Here is a 20,254-nt window from a genome sequence, read left to right as displayed (position 1 = left end):
GCAAAACTATCACTGCTTTAGTACATTCAGAATCAAGTTATGTAGAAAAATACAGTAATTTACCTTTAGCAAAACACAGATTATATATGTTCCACATTTAGCTTTTCATAACAGTGTAGGCTGGTCACTATACCGTACTACCAATGAGAAAATTAAAGGTAAAAATGTTAGCTTGTTTTAAATAGGATTATGAAAATTCTGTGAAATAGTAAGCTCAAAGTAATGAACAGTCACAACTTGTTTACAAAACAACTTTAATTATATATATATATGCGCTTCAATCAAGTTTCAAGACTCCATGAAGTAGCAGTTTTAGTATATATGTGAAAACATTAAAATATGCATTTAGATTTTGAAATAATTATTTATTGCTAACATCTTAATACTTGTTATTTGAGAAAGTGCTAACTTAAACTTCATATATTAATATTCACTAGTTATTCTTCAGTGCACATATGTTTTCATATGGGTTAAATATAGAGGTTAAAGAGAGAGAGGCTATGCCCATACAACAGGAGCTAGAAGAACAGACAATCTTGCAGGTTTGCCACTGTAATGCCCATAGTGTAGATGATTCTATAGCGATGGAACGGCTTTTTTGGGAAGAATACTTTCAACCTCCCTATGTCTATATTGAGGCTTAAGGCAGCTCAACTGTTGCGCTCAAGATGTGATTTTTTCCTGCATCTCTTATGACACAGTTTAATTTAATTTAATTGTAGATCTGGCTAGTTTTGCTCTTTCCATTTTGCTTATATAAGAGTGGTCTTAGTTACAGAATGAGCAGATGACCTGCCAGAATAAAGCCTTTATCTGAAGCACTGCTAAAGGCAGGAGGATGGAATGGACCCTCTAATAAAACTTATGGCTGTATCAGACACAAACTGGGTTTCCTCACACTGACCCCCACAATGTAGCTTAACTGCAGTTCAAAGACATGACCTGCAGAGATGAGAGGGCGGTTTACCATCTTTGTAAAATGAATCCTTAGTTTCTCTGCTGAAGCTACCAACAAGGATATCAATTATGAGAGGGTTTCTTGTCCACTGTAAGATAGACTAAGATCCCATGTCATTTCAAATAAGCCAGACAGCTATCAGAATGTGGTTACTACCTTTGGTCATTACTGACCTAAACCACAATGAACAAATGGTGAAAGGCTTCACAATGCCATTTTCAAAAGAACTTGTTGGAGTCTTGTAGCCTTGTATTCTAGTCTGATCTGGATTGATATAGATTTGCTTTAAGAAATAGAAGTTAAACAAACTTTATAACAAATTAGAGTCTGAAAAGCAGTTTACGCTTTCAAAGCCAGATATACTTTTTTGAAAATCTGATTTTTAGATCAGTTTGTGATAAAGAACTCCTCGTGTTCATTATAAAATAGCCATCTTCTGTATTTTCTGCTGCATCACTTAATTTCAGACTAATGCACTGTAGTGTTTCTTATGATATGGTGTTTCACTTAAGTCATTCTATTTTGAAAAGTCTAGCTTGCAAGCTATGGGATAGGAAGAATGAATTTAGATAAGCAAAATGTTAAATTACAAGTCTAATATCAGACCAAGGTCTTTATTAGAGTTCAACAAACGACAGTTTAATACATAGAGTATTTTTTACTTCTGCAAGATGGACAAATCATATACAAGATCATCTAAGGTTGTGATAATTTTTATGAGCAATATGGATTGAGATCTTAGTTTGGGTGGAATGTGTTGTCTGTTAAAATTTACTGGAAGATAACATGAGGACCTTAGCACCAAAAAAGTTATTTGGTTTGGTTTGAACTTTATGAATAATTTACCACTCTCCTGCTATATGGTAAAAAGCTCCAGACATATAGCACTTATCAAAAGTTCCCTAAGGCAGAAATCAGTCTCTTTAGTCACTAAATGAAGATTCACTATCAGAACTTTCTTCTCCATTCACTTCATCTCCCCAAGCAGGCACTAAGGCATCTGGTGTCCTACAAGTGAAGAAAAAGAGGATACCTTACTAAATTCCAGGAAAAAACAACAACAAAATTTTACTACTAGCTTGGTTTATTAGTAGCTTTCACCATAAATTCATACAACTAATAAAACCTGACTTTAAAATTGAAGATATAAAAATATATTGGGTTGGAACCACTTCATTTGCAATTGACATGTAACTTCAGAGCTTGCAGTCCACTGGATTTTAAGACCCACTAGAGTTTGATTTGGAGGGACATTAAGAGATTATCAGAAAATTCTTTAGTCGCTAAAAGAAATTTGCTTGGTGCCTGAAGAGAAAGCAGACAGCATTGATTAATCTAAATTTATGTAAAATCTTCAGGAGTTCTAGGACCATTAAAGAATAGAACATGCTGTACACCATTAAAACACTGTAAACACTACATGAGGAAAATGAATCCAGCCCCCAATTAAAACAGCAGGGATCGTTTTAGGTAGGCAAAAAACAATTAATTACTTAGACTGGAATTTGGCTAACATAACAGGACTGAAACTCGGACTTGCAGAAAAATCACAGGATTGTCAATGACTACAAATGGTCAGGCCTTTTCTATTTACTTTGAAATACATGGGTACTGTACTCTTAGATATACAAATACCATGCCAGGGTGTTTATTCTATATCGACTCTGGGGAAAGCATGCCACCTAATGAATCAGTAGTATCACTTCCTGTGAAACTTGGTTTTTCTTGGACTGTTTTTAGACAAGTATTTTCCAAGCTCAGTCCTGCTTAACTTGTGAAATGTGACAAAGACAAAAGCCTAATGGGTTATCACTCCTACTAAAATTTGACATGACGTGTGTACACAGGGATACAAGGCATCTATACTTGAGCAGGGATGTAAGCAAGTAGTCAAGTACTCAACTTCCCCCTCTTTTGCTGCCTCTGTATCAGCATCTTTAAAAGCCGGTTCCCCCCAGCACATCTCCGCAGTACCACCTGCCCCCAACCCAGCTGATGCCTTTAATAGAGGAAGTAGCAGGGGGAGGGGAGGCTGCCGCAAAACAGCTTCTGTCCGCAGGGTCCCAGTGAGGAGATGTCCCCCCCACCCGTGGATAGGTGTGGCTGCCATGAAGTAGCCCCTGTCTGCGGCTGCCGTGAACAGGAGCTGCTGGACCCGGTGTGAGCCAGGACTGAGCAGTCCCGGCTCACGCCAACCCGGGACCGCTGCGGCTCTGCATTTAAAATGCAGTAAGAGCCGCTCAGGTTTACTACATTTAAAATGCAGAGCCATAGCAGTCCTAGCTTTGTTCCAGCTCACACCAGTCCAGGTCCTACCCCACTGTGGCTATACAGTTTAAATGTAATAGGAATCAGGCTGCCTGCACACCCAGCTCCTACTACATTTAAACTGCAGAGTCGCAGTGGGGATAACTCCTGGACTGGTGTGAAGTGGGACAGAGTACCTTACCTTACTGACTAATGTCATGATTACAAGGGTTAGCCAGCAACCTGGGGATTAAGGGGTTAACTACATCTAGCCAGGTGGAGTAGTTAATAGGAATGTAGGTAGGACTTTCAAACTGGGACAAAGGAATTTGGGTTTTTTCCCCCCTCTGTCTCTGGGGAGTCTTCTGCAGCTTGCTCGCTCTCTCTTGCTCTCTCACAATTCTTCACTTTCTGTAAGTAGGGTAAAGTTTAGGTAGTTTCATTAGGCTTTATTGTTTTAAGGGTTGGGTATGGGATCTGATATGTGGCACTGCTTAAGAGATGTTTGGCTTTTCTTTTTAACTAAGTTCTGGCCCATGGTGTAATTCCTCCATGAGTATATTTTGTTACCTTTCCATCTGATCCTTATGCTTGCAACAGGAATATTGTTGTAATAATAAAAGTTTTCTCCTTTCTTTTTATTAACCTGGCATTGGTTACTTGTGTATCCTGATTTTTATAATAGGGGTGAGATTTCCAAAATGATCTTTCCCCTAATCTCGTTATTAATATTTGGGTGGTGGCAATGGAAGTTTTATTCCCAAAATCTAGGTTTTTAAGATTTTGGGGGAAGTTTTATACCAAAGCCTAGTAGGTAAGGCGTTGGGGTACACTTGCTGGCCCCACTTCTGCATTTATCATGCCAGAGTGGGGAAGGAGCCATGACAACTAATCATGTACAGTAAAACTCCATTAGTCCGGCATCCAATGCTCCGGGACTCCTGATGGTCCGGCACCATCAGGAACCCAGAAGTGCTGGGGCAGCCGGACAGGCTTCCCCCATTCAGCTGCTGCTGAAACTGACCAGCAGCTGAATCGGGGAAGCCGGGAGCAGAGCAGCTGGGGTGCTGCTGGGTTGGTCTGGTAGCGCTACCCCTTGGGGCTGCGGGACCAACCTGGCAGCACCCCAGCTGCTCTTGGGGACGCCTGGGGCAGAGCAGCTGGAGTGCTGCCGGGTTGGTCCCGCAGCGCCAAAGGACGGCGATGCAGAACCAACCCGGCAGGACCACAGCTGCTCTGCCCCAGGGGTCCCCAAGTCAGCCGCTGCTGAAACAGATCAGCGGCTGATTCCAAGAAGCCCGGGGCAGAGCAGCTGCTGATCTGTTTCAGCAGCGGCTGAATCGGGGACCCCTGGGGCAGAGCAGCTGGGGTCTGCCGGGTTGGTCCCGCAGCGCCGTCCTTTGGCGCTGCGGGACCAACCCGGCAGCACTCCAGCTGCTCTGCCCCAGGCGTCCCCAAGAGCAGCTGGGGTGCTGCCGGGTTGGTCCCGCAGCCCCGAGGGGCAGTGCTACGGGACCAACTGGGCAGTACCCCAGCTGCTCTGTCCCAGGCGTCCCCAAGAGCAGCTGGAGTGCTGCTGGGTTGGTGCCGTAGCGCCGCCCCTCGGCGCTGTGGGACCAACCCGGGAGCACCCCAGCTGCTCTATTGCAGGCATCCCCGATTCAGCTGCTGCTGAAACTGACCAGCAGCGGCTGAATCAGGGACTCCTGGGGCAGAGCCTGACTATCGTAAGGGGGGACTATGAGGGATCTGGGATGGCATCCCCTCCCACCCCACTCCAGACCCCTCATAGCCCCCCCTTCTGATAGTCCGGCATATCTGATAATCCGGCACCCCCTGGGTCCTAAAGGTGCCGGATTATCGGAAGTTTACTGTAGTTGATACAAATTGTATCAACTACACGATTAGTAAATTACCTGCCTCTTAACATCCTTATATTTGAGATGAATAGAGGGTTCAGATTTATTAAAAGTGACTTCTCATTTCAGAGTTAATTACTGCCTGCAACAAGACACAATTTATATAGTGTCTGATATCATAACTGTAGAAAGATGAGGGCCTATAACATAAGTCCATGTAGTACAGGCCTGGTTTGAGGCCTGAAGCCTAGCTAACAATGGACAATATTTAGCTAATATAAAGCAAAGCTAAGCTGGGAGCAAGAGGCAGGCCCTTGTTCACAGAACTTGGCATGAACAGGGCTGAGAGTGTACAACAATAATTGGTAATAGGCCCAGGTGTGGAACAGTAATTGGTACTGATCATAGGTTGAAAGCACATTCCAAAAGGATGATAATACCAGCTCATTAAAAAAGACCTTGGTACCCACACTCAAAATAGATACCGACCCAGGTTCAGGAAAGGGTCTAAACTGATAGCATGATGGATAAAGATGTTCTAATCGAGCCATGAGGTGCAGGGTGATGGGTGGGATCTAAGTAGCACCAGAGGGTGCCAACCTGACATGTCAGGAGTGATGTGTAACTTATTTGTAACTGTACATAAAGTGGTGTCTTGAGGGGGGACAGTCTTTGTCCAGCCAAGGGAACAATGGGACATCCCACTGACTGAGCTGAGTCCATTGTTACGGGGTACATAGATGTAGTGGCTCGGTAGAGTCTACTCACAACTGTTACTGTACTTCACTTAACAATAAACCTGGCCAGGAGCCTTCGACCCCTATCTGATTTGTGGTTTTTGGGGCTTTCTTGGAGTCTGCTGTGTTGACTAAGTGTGCAAGTCAACACAGCACACATGATTGAGCACACCCCCTTCCAGTTATCATCACTGATGGAACAGGAGACCTGTCAGGACACCATGACAGTAAATCCTGACCCACTACATCAGTGAATAACCACCAAGACAGCCATTCTGGAGTATCCCGTATCTAATGGTCATCTCTCAACATCTGCCAAAGAAAGGTGACTTCTAGCCTCAATTTTGCACTTGAATTCACTTGATTTAGATGCCTGAGATGCATACTCTGTGCACAACCCATACAAACCTCTCAGGATTATTCTTATTACCATGGCAATGCAAGATATGAAAGCACTGCAGGAGGATCACAAACAAGATTCATGCAACTTTGGTTAATCCCCAAAGTCCAAAAGTACAGGAGAGGACAAAATAAGATGTGTAAAAAAAAAATAAGGGTACATATGGGGAAAGGAGGGCAGGACAGATTCAGCGTTAAAGACCTTATGAAATTCTGAAAGTTTCAGGCCAATAATGAAGCGATGCAAGAAAAAAAGAGAAACTTCATCCCACTAAAAACAGCATCTCTTTCCAGTCACATAGAGCAAGTGCTGCCTTCATAAAAGTCATTTCAGACACTGGGAAAAATCAGAGAGAGACAAGATAACCCTGATGCCTTGTATGAAAACTGTCACAGTACCTTTTCAAAGTGGAAAAGGCTGTGGAAGAACAGGCCAAGCCAGGTCAGACCAGGCTAAAGATATAGCAACAGTGTTCGGCACTACCTTGCAGAAGGACATTTAGATTTCCGTGGCCCTGGGAATGAGCCTCACTTTCCTAATCCCTTCTTGTAGGGTGGATGAGAAAGAAGGGAAGACTGCCTGTTTTGGCAGCAAAACTTTCAAGCTGCACCTGTTTTTTAAAACATATTTTACCCATGAGGAATACTGGAAGCTTTTGCTCACAAATTAAAAGTACTCATTTACGTTGTCAAATAACTAGTTTGCTTTGTATCGGTGTATCATGTACAGAGAGATTTCCACATCAACAATTTTTCCACCTGCCTGAATCTTAGTACTTTGCAGAATCTTAAAAGAGGTTGAGGTTGCTCCCACACTATGTACATTTCTTCCCTGGCATTTTTTGTAACACAGCTAACTTAGGATTTGGAGAGAAGCAAAAAGGCACTGTGACTACTGAACAGCAGATGTTGACTATAACACAACCAATACTTTCCACAACTTTGTTACCTAAGCCCTATAGCACCACTTAACAGGCCCATATGGTGTGCAGGGGGCAAAAATATGAACCCAGCCATGAAACTGACTAGAGAATGTGCAAGGATGCTGGCCATGGACATGCTTCCTATATGGAGAGTAAGGGATTCAGATTCTTTGTGACTGCACAGGTGGCAGATTGCTAGCTGCTCTTATTTTATGTAAAAGGCAGAGCCAGATCTCGGTGCTGCTGTGACAAAGGCAGCACACACTGGATTGGTTAACTGCGAAGGTGGAAAGCATGAACCTGAGTGCTGATATGTGGACTAGTCATCAGACAACACTACATGTCTTGCAGTACTCTGGATGAACAACAGGAAAGACTGACAATGGCAACAACATGCACGTCTTCAATCCATGGCATACCACACTTTATGCATCTGGATTTGGGAAACAGTACAATTCCCCAAAACCTTGGACAAATTGTGTGCTGTTATGGATGCCTATAGCCTCATAATCTCTGCTGGGTTCATGGCAAGAGATGACAGAGTGATCATCATAAAAGCAGTGCATGATGGTGGCCTCACATGTCTCTTGAGTTGCTCACTGTTTCAGGCTGGTTGTGAGGGAATTTCTGGAGAGGGAGGCAGAGGTGCAGACACTGCTGTCAACAGCTAGGAAGCTCTATGGCCACTTCAGATACCCCATGCAGCACACCACAACCTTCGAGAGCTACAGGAGACACTCAAACTGCCAAACCACCAGATAACATCTCTCTGACCAGAAATAAGCAGCAGTAGCAGTCTACATCTCTGGGCCCAGGCTAGCACAGCCAGATGCTTTCTTCCATTTGGCTCCCTTTCACTGGGCACTTATGAAGAAGTTAAGAGAATCCTCTGGCACTTAGACAAGGCCACAAAAGGTGGTAAGGAAAGGTGATGAATGAATCAGCCAAGAAATCCCCTTGCTATGCCTGGTGGAGAGAGAACTGAAACACTGGTTGGCAATGTATCTAGATTCCCACAATTCAAAACTACCATTGGTTCCTTCCTTTCAGCAGAAAACTCCTCTGTCACTTAGGACTTAGATAGCTCATTTCTGTGTATATGTTTACTTGCTTTAACATCATACAACTCATTTCTTTTTCCTAATTAATAAACCTTCTGATAGGTTATTATAGGATTGGCTGCAGGCATTGTCTTTGGTGTAATAACTAGGGTCCCAACTGATATGAAGTAATGACTAATGTCTTGGGATTGAAAGTAACCTGAGTATGGTGTGATTTCGGTGTAAGTGACCATTTATCATTAAATCCAGTTTGTTGGGGTGGCAGGATAGACTGGAGAGTGATCCAGGAGTTCACATTTGTCACTGGCTTGGTAAAATCTAAATTCTAAATTACAGAATACACCGCCTATGTGAGGTAACCCCGTTTTTGACCGTCTGCACTGAGATAGACACTCAGTTGTGCACCACTCCAGACAGCATGACAGAAGGCTTTAAGTGTGTAGCACTCCAACTCTAGTATAAAGACAATAATATTACTTACTCAAGGAGATCTGGGTCTAGCCCCTCAGAAATCATTTTGTTTCTTATGGCCATTACAGGAACTCCCTGTGAGGAAGAAAAAAAATTATTTAATTGGTATGCAACTGCTAAACAAAAGGTGAAAATCTACTTCAATAATTAGGCTTTTAGGCACTGATCACTTGCAATGACTTGCTAAGTACGCGGAAACTGTTTGACTATGGCAGCACCTGGAACAACAGGGCAAATATTGATTGTTTTAACCTTCTAAGAGATTTTTCTGGTTAAATAAGGAATATTGAGGATGATCTGCATTTACAATTGCAGACATCAGCAATATAGCTGACACTGTTAACATACGTTCAAAACAAAAATTGTTACATTAACAAAACACTTTCTGAACTTCATTGCTGAGCTATTTGCTTGTTACCACCTTTTCCTCACTAGTATAGAGTCCATTTAGATTGTAGTACCTTTTGGGCACAAACAATTTACTATCACTAAAGCGCTTGGTACGCTAAGGCCTTGACTGTACTCATGTGTAACTTTACTTGAATAAAAATAGAGACATGGATTGTTTCACCTTAGGCCCTAATCCAGGATTCAGTCTTAATTTACAGCAGATGATGTTCAAGTATTTTCTATCTTACTCTTTCCTGACTGTTTAATTTTTTTATAACCATATAATGTATATTTAATTCATAAAGAAACAGCTCTATCAATATTTTCCCAGTGTTCTAAAATTAGGTGTTCCAATAAAGTGTTCTAATAGGTTAATGGGAGCTGCAATTGCCAGAATTATTCCCTAGTGGATAGCTGCCTCTATATTTACCTGCATAGCTGCAGGTACTGGCAAACGATTGCTGTATTTTTGTCCAACCCTGGGCAACAGATTGCTGAAGGAGCTACTCATGGAACATAAGGCCATAGGGGAGAAGCTAAATGGATTCTCTGCACTGATCTTTACTGCGGAGGATGTGATGGAGATTCCACCACTTGGCGTGGTCTTTTTAGGTGACTTACCTGAAGAACTGTCCAAGAGTGAGGTGTCAACAGAAGCGGTTTTAGAATAAAAACAATTTAAGCAATAGGTTGGACACCATAGTTAATAGTTCCGCAATTTCATGTTTGAGTTCCTTCACAACTCTTTAGTGAAGATACTGGTCCTGGTGATTCGTTACAGTTTCATAAGAATAGCTAATATGACACTGATTGTTAACAAAAGTTCCAGAGGTGACACTGGCAATTACAGGCTGGTAAGTCCAACTTTAGTACCAGGCAAGTTGGGTGAAACTCCAATAAAGAACACTATTATCAAATGTGTGGATGAACACAGTATGCCGGGAACAAGTCAACCTGGCTTTTGTAAAGGGAAATTGTGTCTCACTAATATATTAGACTTCTTTGAAGGTGTTAAACACATGCACAAAAATGAACCAAAGGATTTCTAAAAGTCTTGATATGTTACTACACCAAAGGCTTTTAAGCAAAGTAAGCAATCATAGATAACAGAGATCAGTAACTGGTTAAAAGATAAACAAGGAGTAGAAATAAATGTGTAGTTTTCACAGTGGAGAGAATTAACTAGTGGGATCCTCCAAGGCTCTGTACTGAATTATTACTGTTCAACTTTCATTAATGACCTGGAAAAAGTTAGGGATGTAAACGTGTAGATTACTACATGATTAACTGATAAGCCTGGGTTTATTCGTTAATCCTGATGACTACACGCATTCCTCCCTCCCGCTGCCTCTATGAGAGGCGGCAAGGTGGGGGAGGCAGGGGCCAGTTACCCTGGGGAGCTGGCTTTCAACTCCCCCACAGACACCGGATCTGCCTGCCCCTCTACCCCCACACTGCTGTCTCTGATAGAGCAGTCTCTGACTTTTTTAAACCGGCTCCCCTCGCAGACCAGTTCCCGCCTGCCACCTTGCACTGCTGCCCTAATATAGAGGCAGCAGTGCTGGCTGGCAGGGAGCTTCTGGGAGCGGGCCTGGAAGCGCACTGGCTGTCGGCCCCGCCTCCATAGACTATCAAATAGTTGTGTAACTGCAAAAAATTGATGGGGTTACACGACTATTCAATTACATCCTATCTACAATCCCTAGAAAAAAAATGGGTACTCAGTGAGGTGTCAAAATCTGAACATACAAAATTATCCAATATACTTAAGGCCAAAGCTGATTGTGAGGACCTTCAGAGAGATCTCACAAAACTGGGCAAGAAACTGGCAGATGAAAATGAATGTTAAAAAATGCAAAGTAATGCACATTGGGAAAAAATTACAACTATATACACAAAATGATACTCATTCTAAATCAGCCATTCGCCTTCAAGAGAGATTGTGGAGCCATCATGGATAGTTTTCTGAAAATCTGCTCATTATGCAGCAGCATTCAAAAAAGGTAACACTGTTAGAAATCATTATGAAAGGAACAGATAAGACTGAAAATATCAATCCCACTATGTAAGCCTATGGTGTGCCCACACCTGGAATACTATGTGCAGTTCTGGTCTCCTCATCCCCCCCCCCCGCCCCCCCCAAAAAAGAACAGAATTGGAAAAGGTACGGAGAAGAGCAACAAAAGAGATTTGGAGTATCAAACAGCTTCCATATGACGAGAAATTAAAAATGACTGGCACTTTTCATCTTAGAAAAGAGATAACTAAAGGAGGGTCTGAGAGAGGTATGGATAAAATAAAAAAAAGTGTCATTTACCCCTTCACATAACACAAGAATCAGTGGTCACTCAATTAAATTAATAGGCAGTAAGGAAGTATTTCTTCAGACACAGTACAGTCAATCTATTAAAATTCATTGCCAGGAGATGTTGTGAAGGCCAGAAGTGTAACTGGGTTAAAAAATGAAGTAGAGATGTTAATGCAGGTTAGGGCTATCATCAGTGGCTATTAGGAATCAACCCCATACTCGGGATGTCCAGCCCAGGGACTGGATGACAGGGGATGAATCACTAGAAATTGCTGTGTTCTGTTCATGCACTCCAATGCATCTGACCCTGGCCACTGTTAGAAGACAGGCTACTGGGCTAGATGGACCATTGATTGGCCCCAGTACAACCGTTCTTATGTTCCTTCCATCATGTTATCTAATTTGTTAGCTGGCTAATCACATGTGTTATGGCAGCAACAGGTCTTCAGGAAATATTAGAATGCTGAAAGGGCAGAGAGACCATGCAGTCCTCCGACTAATGAAGGGCTTTTCAGATGCAAGAGCAGGGCTACACTTGTTGGGAGAAGCAGACAAACGTGTTGCGGCAAGCACCATCAGTGAAGTGGCTGTGACTAGAAGCAACACTGAAAAGTGGAAAAGTAGGAAGGGGTGATATATATAGGGCCTTGAAGGGCAAGAAGCCTAAACGTGATGTAGTAGAGGAAATCAGACAGTGTAGGAATTCAAGAAGTGGAGTGTATGCCACAAAGGTAGATCAACAAGTAAGAAAGGTTATTTTAGCAGCTGCATTTGTTATGAATTGAGAGGCACAGAGTAAGGTTACTAGGAAGAGCAGACAGGAGGAGTAGGTTTCAATTCATCAAGAAGGAAGTGAAGGTGTGAATGAGTGTTTCAGCAGTGACTAGTGAAAAAAAATGACTGTTGGAAATTATACAAGAAGGAGTGGCAGACTATAGACATAGGCTGGATATGAAAAGTCACACAGGTTGTTGGTGATTACTTCCTTATCGTACCTGCCAGTTGTGAGCTTGGGTGACAAGAAAGACTGTGGTGTTGATAGTTGTCACAAAGAAAAGGGAAGCAGAAAGAGCTTGGGAAGAAAAATTAGTTCAGTTTGGACTATGGTAAGCTCATGACAATACACCCAAAAGAGAAAATGAGATGTAAGACTAGGTGAAAGGAGGCCAGGAGTAGAGATTCACACATCAGCAGTATAAGATGGCAAGCTGAAGTCATGTGAGCTGTTTATTCCTTGGAAGAGGGTAAAATGAGAATGGGAGGCAGGAATGAAAGGATTCCCTAAAAAGATATACTGAAGGTATGCCCAGAGAGGCAGGAAGGGACAGCTGTTAATCCAGAAATTTCAAGGAATTAGAATGGAAAAACAGTTAAAGGCTGCAGCAGGGAAGAGAACATGAGAACGGAAGCACAATTTAAAATGACTTATTTGAATACTATTATGTATAAATTTAAGCCTGAGTGCGCACTAAAATGTTGGCAGACAGTCAATTATATATATATATGTTAATACTTAAAGAGAAAAATGCCTCTCTTTCATTGCAAACCCTTCAACAGCTTGTATGCTTATTCAGCAACACCTAAACATTGTCCTTCTGGACAGGATACCCAAGAACAGTTTGGCCCACAACATTTTGAAAGGTATGTTCCAACAGTATCTGCTCCTGTGTTTCCACTAGTACTGCTCAAAGAGGACTTGTTGCTTCACCATCCTCTGCTGCAGAAACACCATCTGGATGACTACATGCCAAGAAGAAAGTGTCTAGTTTTTGATCTCCAAGGGACTAGCTTCTGGTGGTCTAAAAAGGACATGGGAGACCTCAAAAGGTAAATGAACAGCAGTGTGGGATTTTTTGGCACTGAAGAAATACTGTTTGTCCAAGATAAGTAAAAAAAGAGCCGGCAGCCATGGTTGATGGATTAGAGAAGTATGTCTGTACTACCATCACAGGAGACTGAGCAGAGTGTCCCCAGTCTGGTGAAACAATAGCAATGCTGATTCTGTTGCTGGGATTAGCATTTTCTTGTGTATGCTTGCACTGAAAAAAAAGTTACAACTTGTATATAAAATTAAAGTGGTCACTTACAAAATAAACAATTAAGCTTATGGCCTTATAAGAGTGCCAGATATAGATTGATTTATTTTTATTACTGGGTGTCATACAGTAATGTTGCCATATGCCACGTTGAAATTTCAACACACATTTTTGGGAATGCATGCACCCTCTGGAGTTATACTCAACTGTAAAATATCTAAAATGTCTTCTGAATTATGGGATTCATAAGCACTGGAAGTGAATTATTTTCACAATTAAATTAAAAAAACAGAACAATTTAACCTCTGCACCTGCTCTGTAGCAGTTTCAGAGAACATCAGACTTGTCAACAAATTCATTCACGTAGAAATCAATGTTACCTATGATGAAAATACATAAAAGATGTAGGTTGGTGAATTTCCCATCCAATTCTAAACAAAAGCTTTAGACAAGTAAAAAAAATCAGTTATCTTGGGATTTTGTTCTATTAACAGGTAATTACAAAACACTGCTACAGGTTGAACCGCTCTAGTCCAGAACACTTGGGTTCAGCAATGTGCATGGTCCAGCATGATTTTGGTTAACCAAATGTCCACTTATCCTGGATGTGGCCAAGTTTCCCAAGGTCTCAAAATCTGTATACAGCCACCAGTCCTGGATCTTAGTGATCTGTATTGCTATTTAGCTTTAATTTATCCCCTACATGTCTAACAGCACAGTAAGCAACAGAAGCGTTGGTAATGCTGCTAGATGATACTGACTTCCTGTAGTTCAGCAAATTCTCTAGTTCGGCACCGGTCAGGTCCCGACGGTGCCTGATAAGAGAGGTTCAATCTGTACGTATATCCCTAGCCTATGTTTTATGTCGAGATTCAGCTACTTCTAGGGTTTCTTTCCTCAGCCTAGAACTGTCTAGGTGAAACTGGACTCCCATACTCCCATATATATTGGCTCAGACTGGACAAAATGCCAGACTTACTGGTCTGATCAGGTACAATAAAACCTATAAAGCATTTTATCTGTTTTGATACATCAACAAAGATTTTGTACATGACTCCAGCAAGGATGGGGTCTGATAAGCACGCAAGGAATTTTTGTTTGCAATGTTGTTGCAGCCCTGTTGGTCCCACAATACAAGACAGACATGCTGATTAAGGTAATGCTAGAGGGTGGTGCCCCCTGCTTGCTATGCTCGACAACCCCCCTTTTTCTGGAGGTAGGCAGCCCCAGCTCTCCCCTGGCTGTCGGGGAGGGCCAGGCCGAAGTGAGGCAGCCCTGGCCAGCCCCAGCTTCTCTTCCATCCCCGAGGTTGGCCAGGGCTGAGGCTGGGCCAGCCTCAGTCTCCCCCCTTCATGAGACAGGGCTCTCCCTCCCCTCCTCTGCAACCTGAACTTCAATTTGATCCCATGCCTCCATTCTTGCACTTATCATCCTCCCTAACCCCTCCCCCTCCTCAGCCCTGAACCCGAGCCGCACAGAACCAAGGCGCATGGGCTGGGCAGACTAGTGGCAGGGCCTAGAGGCAGGCGGACATTGGTCGAAGGGGTGTGCAGGGATACAGCCACCGCCTCCCCCCACATTTCACAGAACAGTCAGGGTTCAGGGCTCCTGGGAAGGCAGAATGACGTGCTGATGTCATTCTGTCATCCTGCAGGAAAAGTTTTTCTTTAATATATACATTTTTGTTGGACTAACTTCCAAGAAGAGTTCTGCATAGCTTGAAAACTTGTATTTTTCACGAATAGAAATTCCAACAAGATGTATTGCCTCTCCCACCTTGTATCTATCGGCATTTTTATTTATTAGGAAGAATATTTTCTTCCAGAATGTTATGTTTCAGAATTTCTTTGATTACTGTATACTTGCATTGTTTCTATAATATTCTCCCACAGTTTCCATCAATTTCACAAGTACTGTAGAAGAAAGTAGGTGGCTGTGAAGGTGAAACACGCATACATACATATCGCTATTCGCAATTGAGGCCACCCAAATGACTGTAACACTGCCTTGTATTGATTGCAGCTGACAGCCTGTAGCCAGACATGAACCCCATCTTGGTATCCCCCCCCCACCCCCCGAGAGCAAGAGAAAGGCAGTCAGCCTTTGATGCCCTGGGAACGCAGGTGTGCTGCCTGTCCCTGACTCTACCATAAACAGAAACGAGACAGTAAATGGGCTAGCTGACGACCTGGGGCCTCCCGTCGCCCTCATGGCTAGTACCAGTAATTGACACGCCTCCAGATTCCCAGGAGAGGAATCTTCGCCCATCACATGCCAGAGGTGCCCATTGTCTGCATTTTCCCAGGTGTGAATTATGCTTTGCACCCTTCGTGGGAAACTTGGCATTCAAAGCCATTTTTCCTAATTGGCCACTTGAGACCAGGAAGAAGCCTACAAGACTCAAGGGGTATAAAGAGGGGTTTAGTAGCCCACCCCATTTGAGCTCCAATCATCTACACCTCCTGGCAGGTATTGATTGTCTCCCGAGGTCTGTGGGACGCCCAACCTCACCCTACTGCTTCCCGAGGGATTGAGAGAAAGACGCTGGCCACGCCAAGTCTGGAACGCAGGGGTGAGAATTATACCTGCTTGGTGTCTATTTTGCATGCATTTAATAAGAGCTCAGAGAACCAAAAGGGTTTCATGGTACCTGTAAGTGACTTATTAGTGTAATTTCTGTCCTGTCCTTTGTAGTGACTGTGTTATCTGTAACACAGTAGTAGCATTTAACAACTAAGTTTACCCTGTAACAATAAAATAGTAACTGTTTAAGCTTTAATCTGACTCCTTCAGTTGCTGTAACAGAACCAAGCACAATTTTAAAAGAACTTCAGCCAGTCATCAGGGACAGGTATAGGGAGAGCTTGGGCGTTTGGATTTGTGTCACTCCCAGGTGACAGGTCCGTTGGGGCACCTCTCAGCCTCCCCCAGGCTGCCCGCTGCAAAGGAATCACGGATTCTAGCAGCTAAAATCTGAGGTGTAATAAGCTCTCCCTGTAAACTTATTGGGGTGCCCGTCAACCTCCTCCAGGTTGCCCGCTGCAAGGGACCCCAGTCTCAGCAGTTGAAGTCTCGGGTGTATAACACACACACACACACCACACACTGCCCTGACCAATTCGGCTGACACAGCCATATGATTTATGATTGAGGCACTGCAGTAAAGATTAAATATTTATTTTATAGTGGCTAATCTCTCAGGTAAACCACAAACCTAGCTGGCTGCAACAAACACCTCCAAACTGTTATTTCAATGACAAAGCTAATCCTAACCCTAACTGAATTTTAAACACTGAATACTGTATATTACTACTGTGTTATAGGGAACAAATAAATCTGAATCTTATTCTAAGTTTAACAACACATATTGCATATTTGACATTACTGCATTCTTTGCAGGTTTTAGACTGTGATTTTTAAAGTAGCCAAAGTGAATTAGGTGTCCAGATGTCACTGAAATTCAATGGGATTTGGATGCCTTTCCACAAAATTTGAGCACTTAACTCTTTCAGCTTCTTTGAAAATCCCAGCTTAATACTGTAAATGTAAAACAATATTAATGGGTAGTTATAAGTCAAGATGATAACTACCATTCCACATATAGGATGAACTGGATGGCAGAAATAAAGTGCACTTATCTTGTAATTACATGTTCATTGATATAATTCACAAAAAGAGCATTCATGCCTTGCAGAAGAAGATTATGTGAAGTATTAATGCTATAGAAGGAGAGTAAGAATACAGATTCAACCGGAAAATGTGAGACTGTACAAGGAAGCTCTACACTGAAAAGCTAATGTAGCAAATATTGCATTGCTTTTCAGGAGATCACTGCAATTTTACACCAGTGTACATTGAGTAAATGTTTAAACACTGCCTGATCAAGCCTACAAATCAAAGCCTACAAAGCTAGTTATTTTATTGTGTTAGAGAACCGCTATCCTTAAAACAGCTTTGCTACTTAATGGACATATTGCTTAGCAATTTATAATCATCCTTTGATGACAGAAGTTACCTAATATTACAATCACTGCTGGCTGTAGCCACATGAATCAAGATTTCATTAATCAGAAGTGTAGAACTTTAAAAATATTTGTTTGAAAAGACTGTCTTGCTAAATTAAACAAATGTTCACTTTCAGTCTGACTTTCCTACAACACTCCGGGATTCCCAGTACAATGGATGATTAAGGAAAGTGAGATCTCACTTAGTCACTAAAAATTAATGTAACTGGGTATAAAAGACTTGGGTACCTTTCAAATAATAGAATTAAAGCAGGGGTGGGGAACCTAAGGTCCAGGGATGGGGAACCTAAGGTCCAGGGGTGGATGCAGCCCCTGGCTTGCCTGGATCTGGCCCCCAAGGCTCGAGACTCCTCCCCCAGCATTGGTGCTCCCCCCCCTCCGCAGCGCTGGAGCACACAAAATCTACTAGTATGGGTCGTACTAGGCTCTGGTGTGCAAGGGGAATGTGGGGAGTGTCTTTCTCCTTCTCAGCTGAGGGCCACGACACGGAGGGTTTGGTTGGTTTGTTTTTTTGCTTCTCACTTGTGTGCAGTCCCTGACTGATTTTTCTGTGGGTCAGTGGCCCTCAACACCAAAGAGGTTTCCCACCCCTAAATTAAAGCAACAAGTTAATATAATGTTCTATTCCCAGCAGTACTACTAATCCTGCAGCAAGCTTGGCCAAAACACAGCCTGAGGGCCGGATCCGTCCTGTGGTGATAGCGGGGAGCCCCAGACAGGCTCTCAAGCTTGTCCCGCAGCCCTGCGCACTGTACAGAAATGTGGCTGCAGGTCTCTGTTTCAAAACTGGAGGGGAGGGGGGAAGTTTTAGGAACTGCCCTGCCCCAAGCACATTCCCATTGGCTAGTTTCTGGCAGAAACCAGCCAATGGGAGCTGCTTGTTAGAATAACAGGTGGCTAAGAAGAATCACATCCACTCTCCTGGGTTCAGTTATTCATGAAGCATGTGGCCAGGCTGGCTGGGAAACATTTTAAGTTCTGCAGGCAGGCAGGCTAGTTTGGCAGCTGACAAGTCTCTTGGCCATAGCCTGCTTCTGGCACCCCAACCCCTTTCCTTTCCCAACTCTCTGCCCGCCCCCCCATTCAACATAACCAAACCCTCCGCCCCCCGCCCCTCCTTAAATCCATACCCCCTTCCCAGATCTGGAACCCCAATCTCCTGGCCCAGATCACAATCTTCTATTACCCTAGGTCACATCCCAAACCCCTGCACTCCAGTCCCCTGCCCTAGGTCACAAATGCCTACTTTATCCCAACTCCCTCCCAGCCTCCAGTCTCCCTCCTGCACCCCAGTCCCTTATCCCAAGCTCCCTTCTGCACCCAACCTCCATTCCAGACCCCCACGCTTCTTCCATTAATATCATAGAAGACTGCGGCCCTTGACAGCTTTCCAATATCTTAGAGCGGCCCCTCATCAAAAAATTATTACCCACCCCTGCCCTAACGTGTTCCAAATAACTTGTAAAGAGCTAGCCATAAACTGTCAATGTGTTACTAAAAAAAAAAAAAAATTAAAATCAAAAGAAAATTTCTGGAACAGCACCAAGGGGTGGTGCTTGATCTCAAAAACTGCACCAAACTGAATCCTTTGTTTGCCATTAATTCAAATGGAGGAAAGAATGGATAAATTAAGTGGCTTGTTCTGTTTTAATATAAGCCAATATGCACCTCTAAAACACAAATAGCTAATGCTAGTTCGGTGGAGTATTTTAGGGAAAATACTTGTTATTTACATTTTATTTTTCAGCAACGAAGCTGGATTTCCTCATTTTTCTTCCTGACATATCACCAATAAGATACAAAATCACCAATAAGATACAAAATTGCTCTTTTATATGGCTTTGCAATTTTATTGTATTTTTTAAAACTTTCCTACCTATAAAACAGCTATTGAGATACTTGTGTTGCATGTGTGTGATGGCAGTATTAAAAATAAATAAATAAATCAGTGCTTATCCTAAAAAAAACCCCAAAACCCACAGAACAAACAACAGAATGGTTACTTGTACATAAGTATGGGAATGTGATTTCTAAAGTGTGCCAACATACTGTAAATTAATTGGTTCATGCAGACCCTACTAGTATACACTAAAAGGTCACATTACAAAGAGATTACTCATTACCAGTGAACAAAGAGAAAGCTCCCAAAAAATCTCAATTTTAGGAGATCTATACTGAGTTCTAAAATTGCTAACAAATCCTGAAGAGCCCCAAACTAGAAATACTAAACAAAATGTACAAAGCCTAAATCTAAGGTATCTGATTTGTATGTTTATGTTTTGTTCTTATGGGAAATGGGTTTCTTAGGAAGGTAACTAAACCAAAAGTGTGAAGTTTACTACTACAGATGTTCTCAATGGCATATCAGCAATTACTTTTTCCACAGGGGTGCTGTAAGCACATAAGTGGTTGGTGTTGAACAACACACAAAAGGGTCTTTTGGATCATTCCCTGATCAAAAGTGAAGCTCAATAATGCTACCACTGTCATGAAAGTAAGTAGAAATATGCTCCAATGCATGCATACGGTTGCTATTTGAACAGACAAGTAAATAGTCTACAGCTTGAACCTTGTTAGTCTAGCACCCTCGGGACCTGACTGGTACCAACCCAGAGAATTTGTTGAACCACAGGAGGTCATTATTGTCCAGCAGCATTACCAACACTTCCACTGCTTAGACATTTAGGAGTAAATTAGAACTAAATAACAGCACAGAACAGTGAGTGCCAGGACAGTAAAGAAACTTTATGAGACCATCGGAAACTTGGCCACACCCATGATAAGTGGACATACAGCTAACTAAAATCATGCCGGACCACAGATATTGCTGGACCAGAGAG

The 20,254-nt window shown here is 42.6% G+C and overlaps 1 protein-coding gene across 3 annotated transcripts in view; it reads right to left on the bottom strand.

Moving 5' to 3' along the window:
- Positions 1-237: 237 nt before the first annotated feature.
- Positions 238-20,254, bottom strand: part of WASHC3 (WASH complex subunit 3) — a 38,280-nt gene continuing 18,263 nt past the window's right edge. For all 3 annotated transcript variants that reach the window (XM_089781845.1, XM_075939163.2, XM_075939158.2), the window contains exons 6-7: positions 8,666-8,730; positions 238-1,966 (exon numbers count right to left, since the gene is read on the bottom strand). In XM_089781845.1, coding sequence (XP_089637971.1) covers positions 1,882-1,966; positions 8,666-8,730 — 150 coding nt within the window. In that variant the 3' untranslated portion in view covers positions 238-1,881. The remainder of the gene's footprint in view (positions 1,967-8,665; positions 8,731-20,254) is intronic.

This window comes from Pelodiscus sinensis, chromosome 1 (assembly GCF_052426305.1).
Source record: "Pelodiscus sinensis isolate ZL-2025 chromosome 1, ASM5242630v1, whole genome shotgun sequence".
NCBI lineage: Eukaryota > Metazoa > Chordata > Testudines > Trionychidae > Pelodiscus > Pelodiscus sinensis.
The sequence above is the reverse complement of the archived record's forward strand: the minus strand, read 5'-3'. Positions and strand labels throughout refer to the sequence as shown.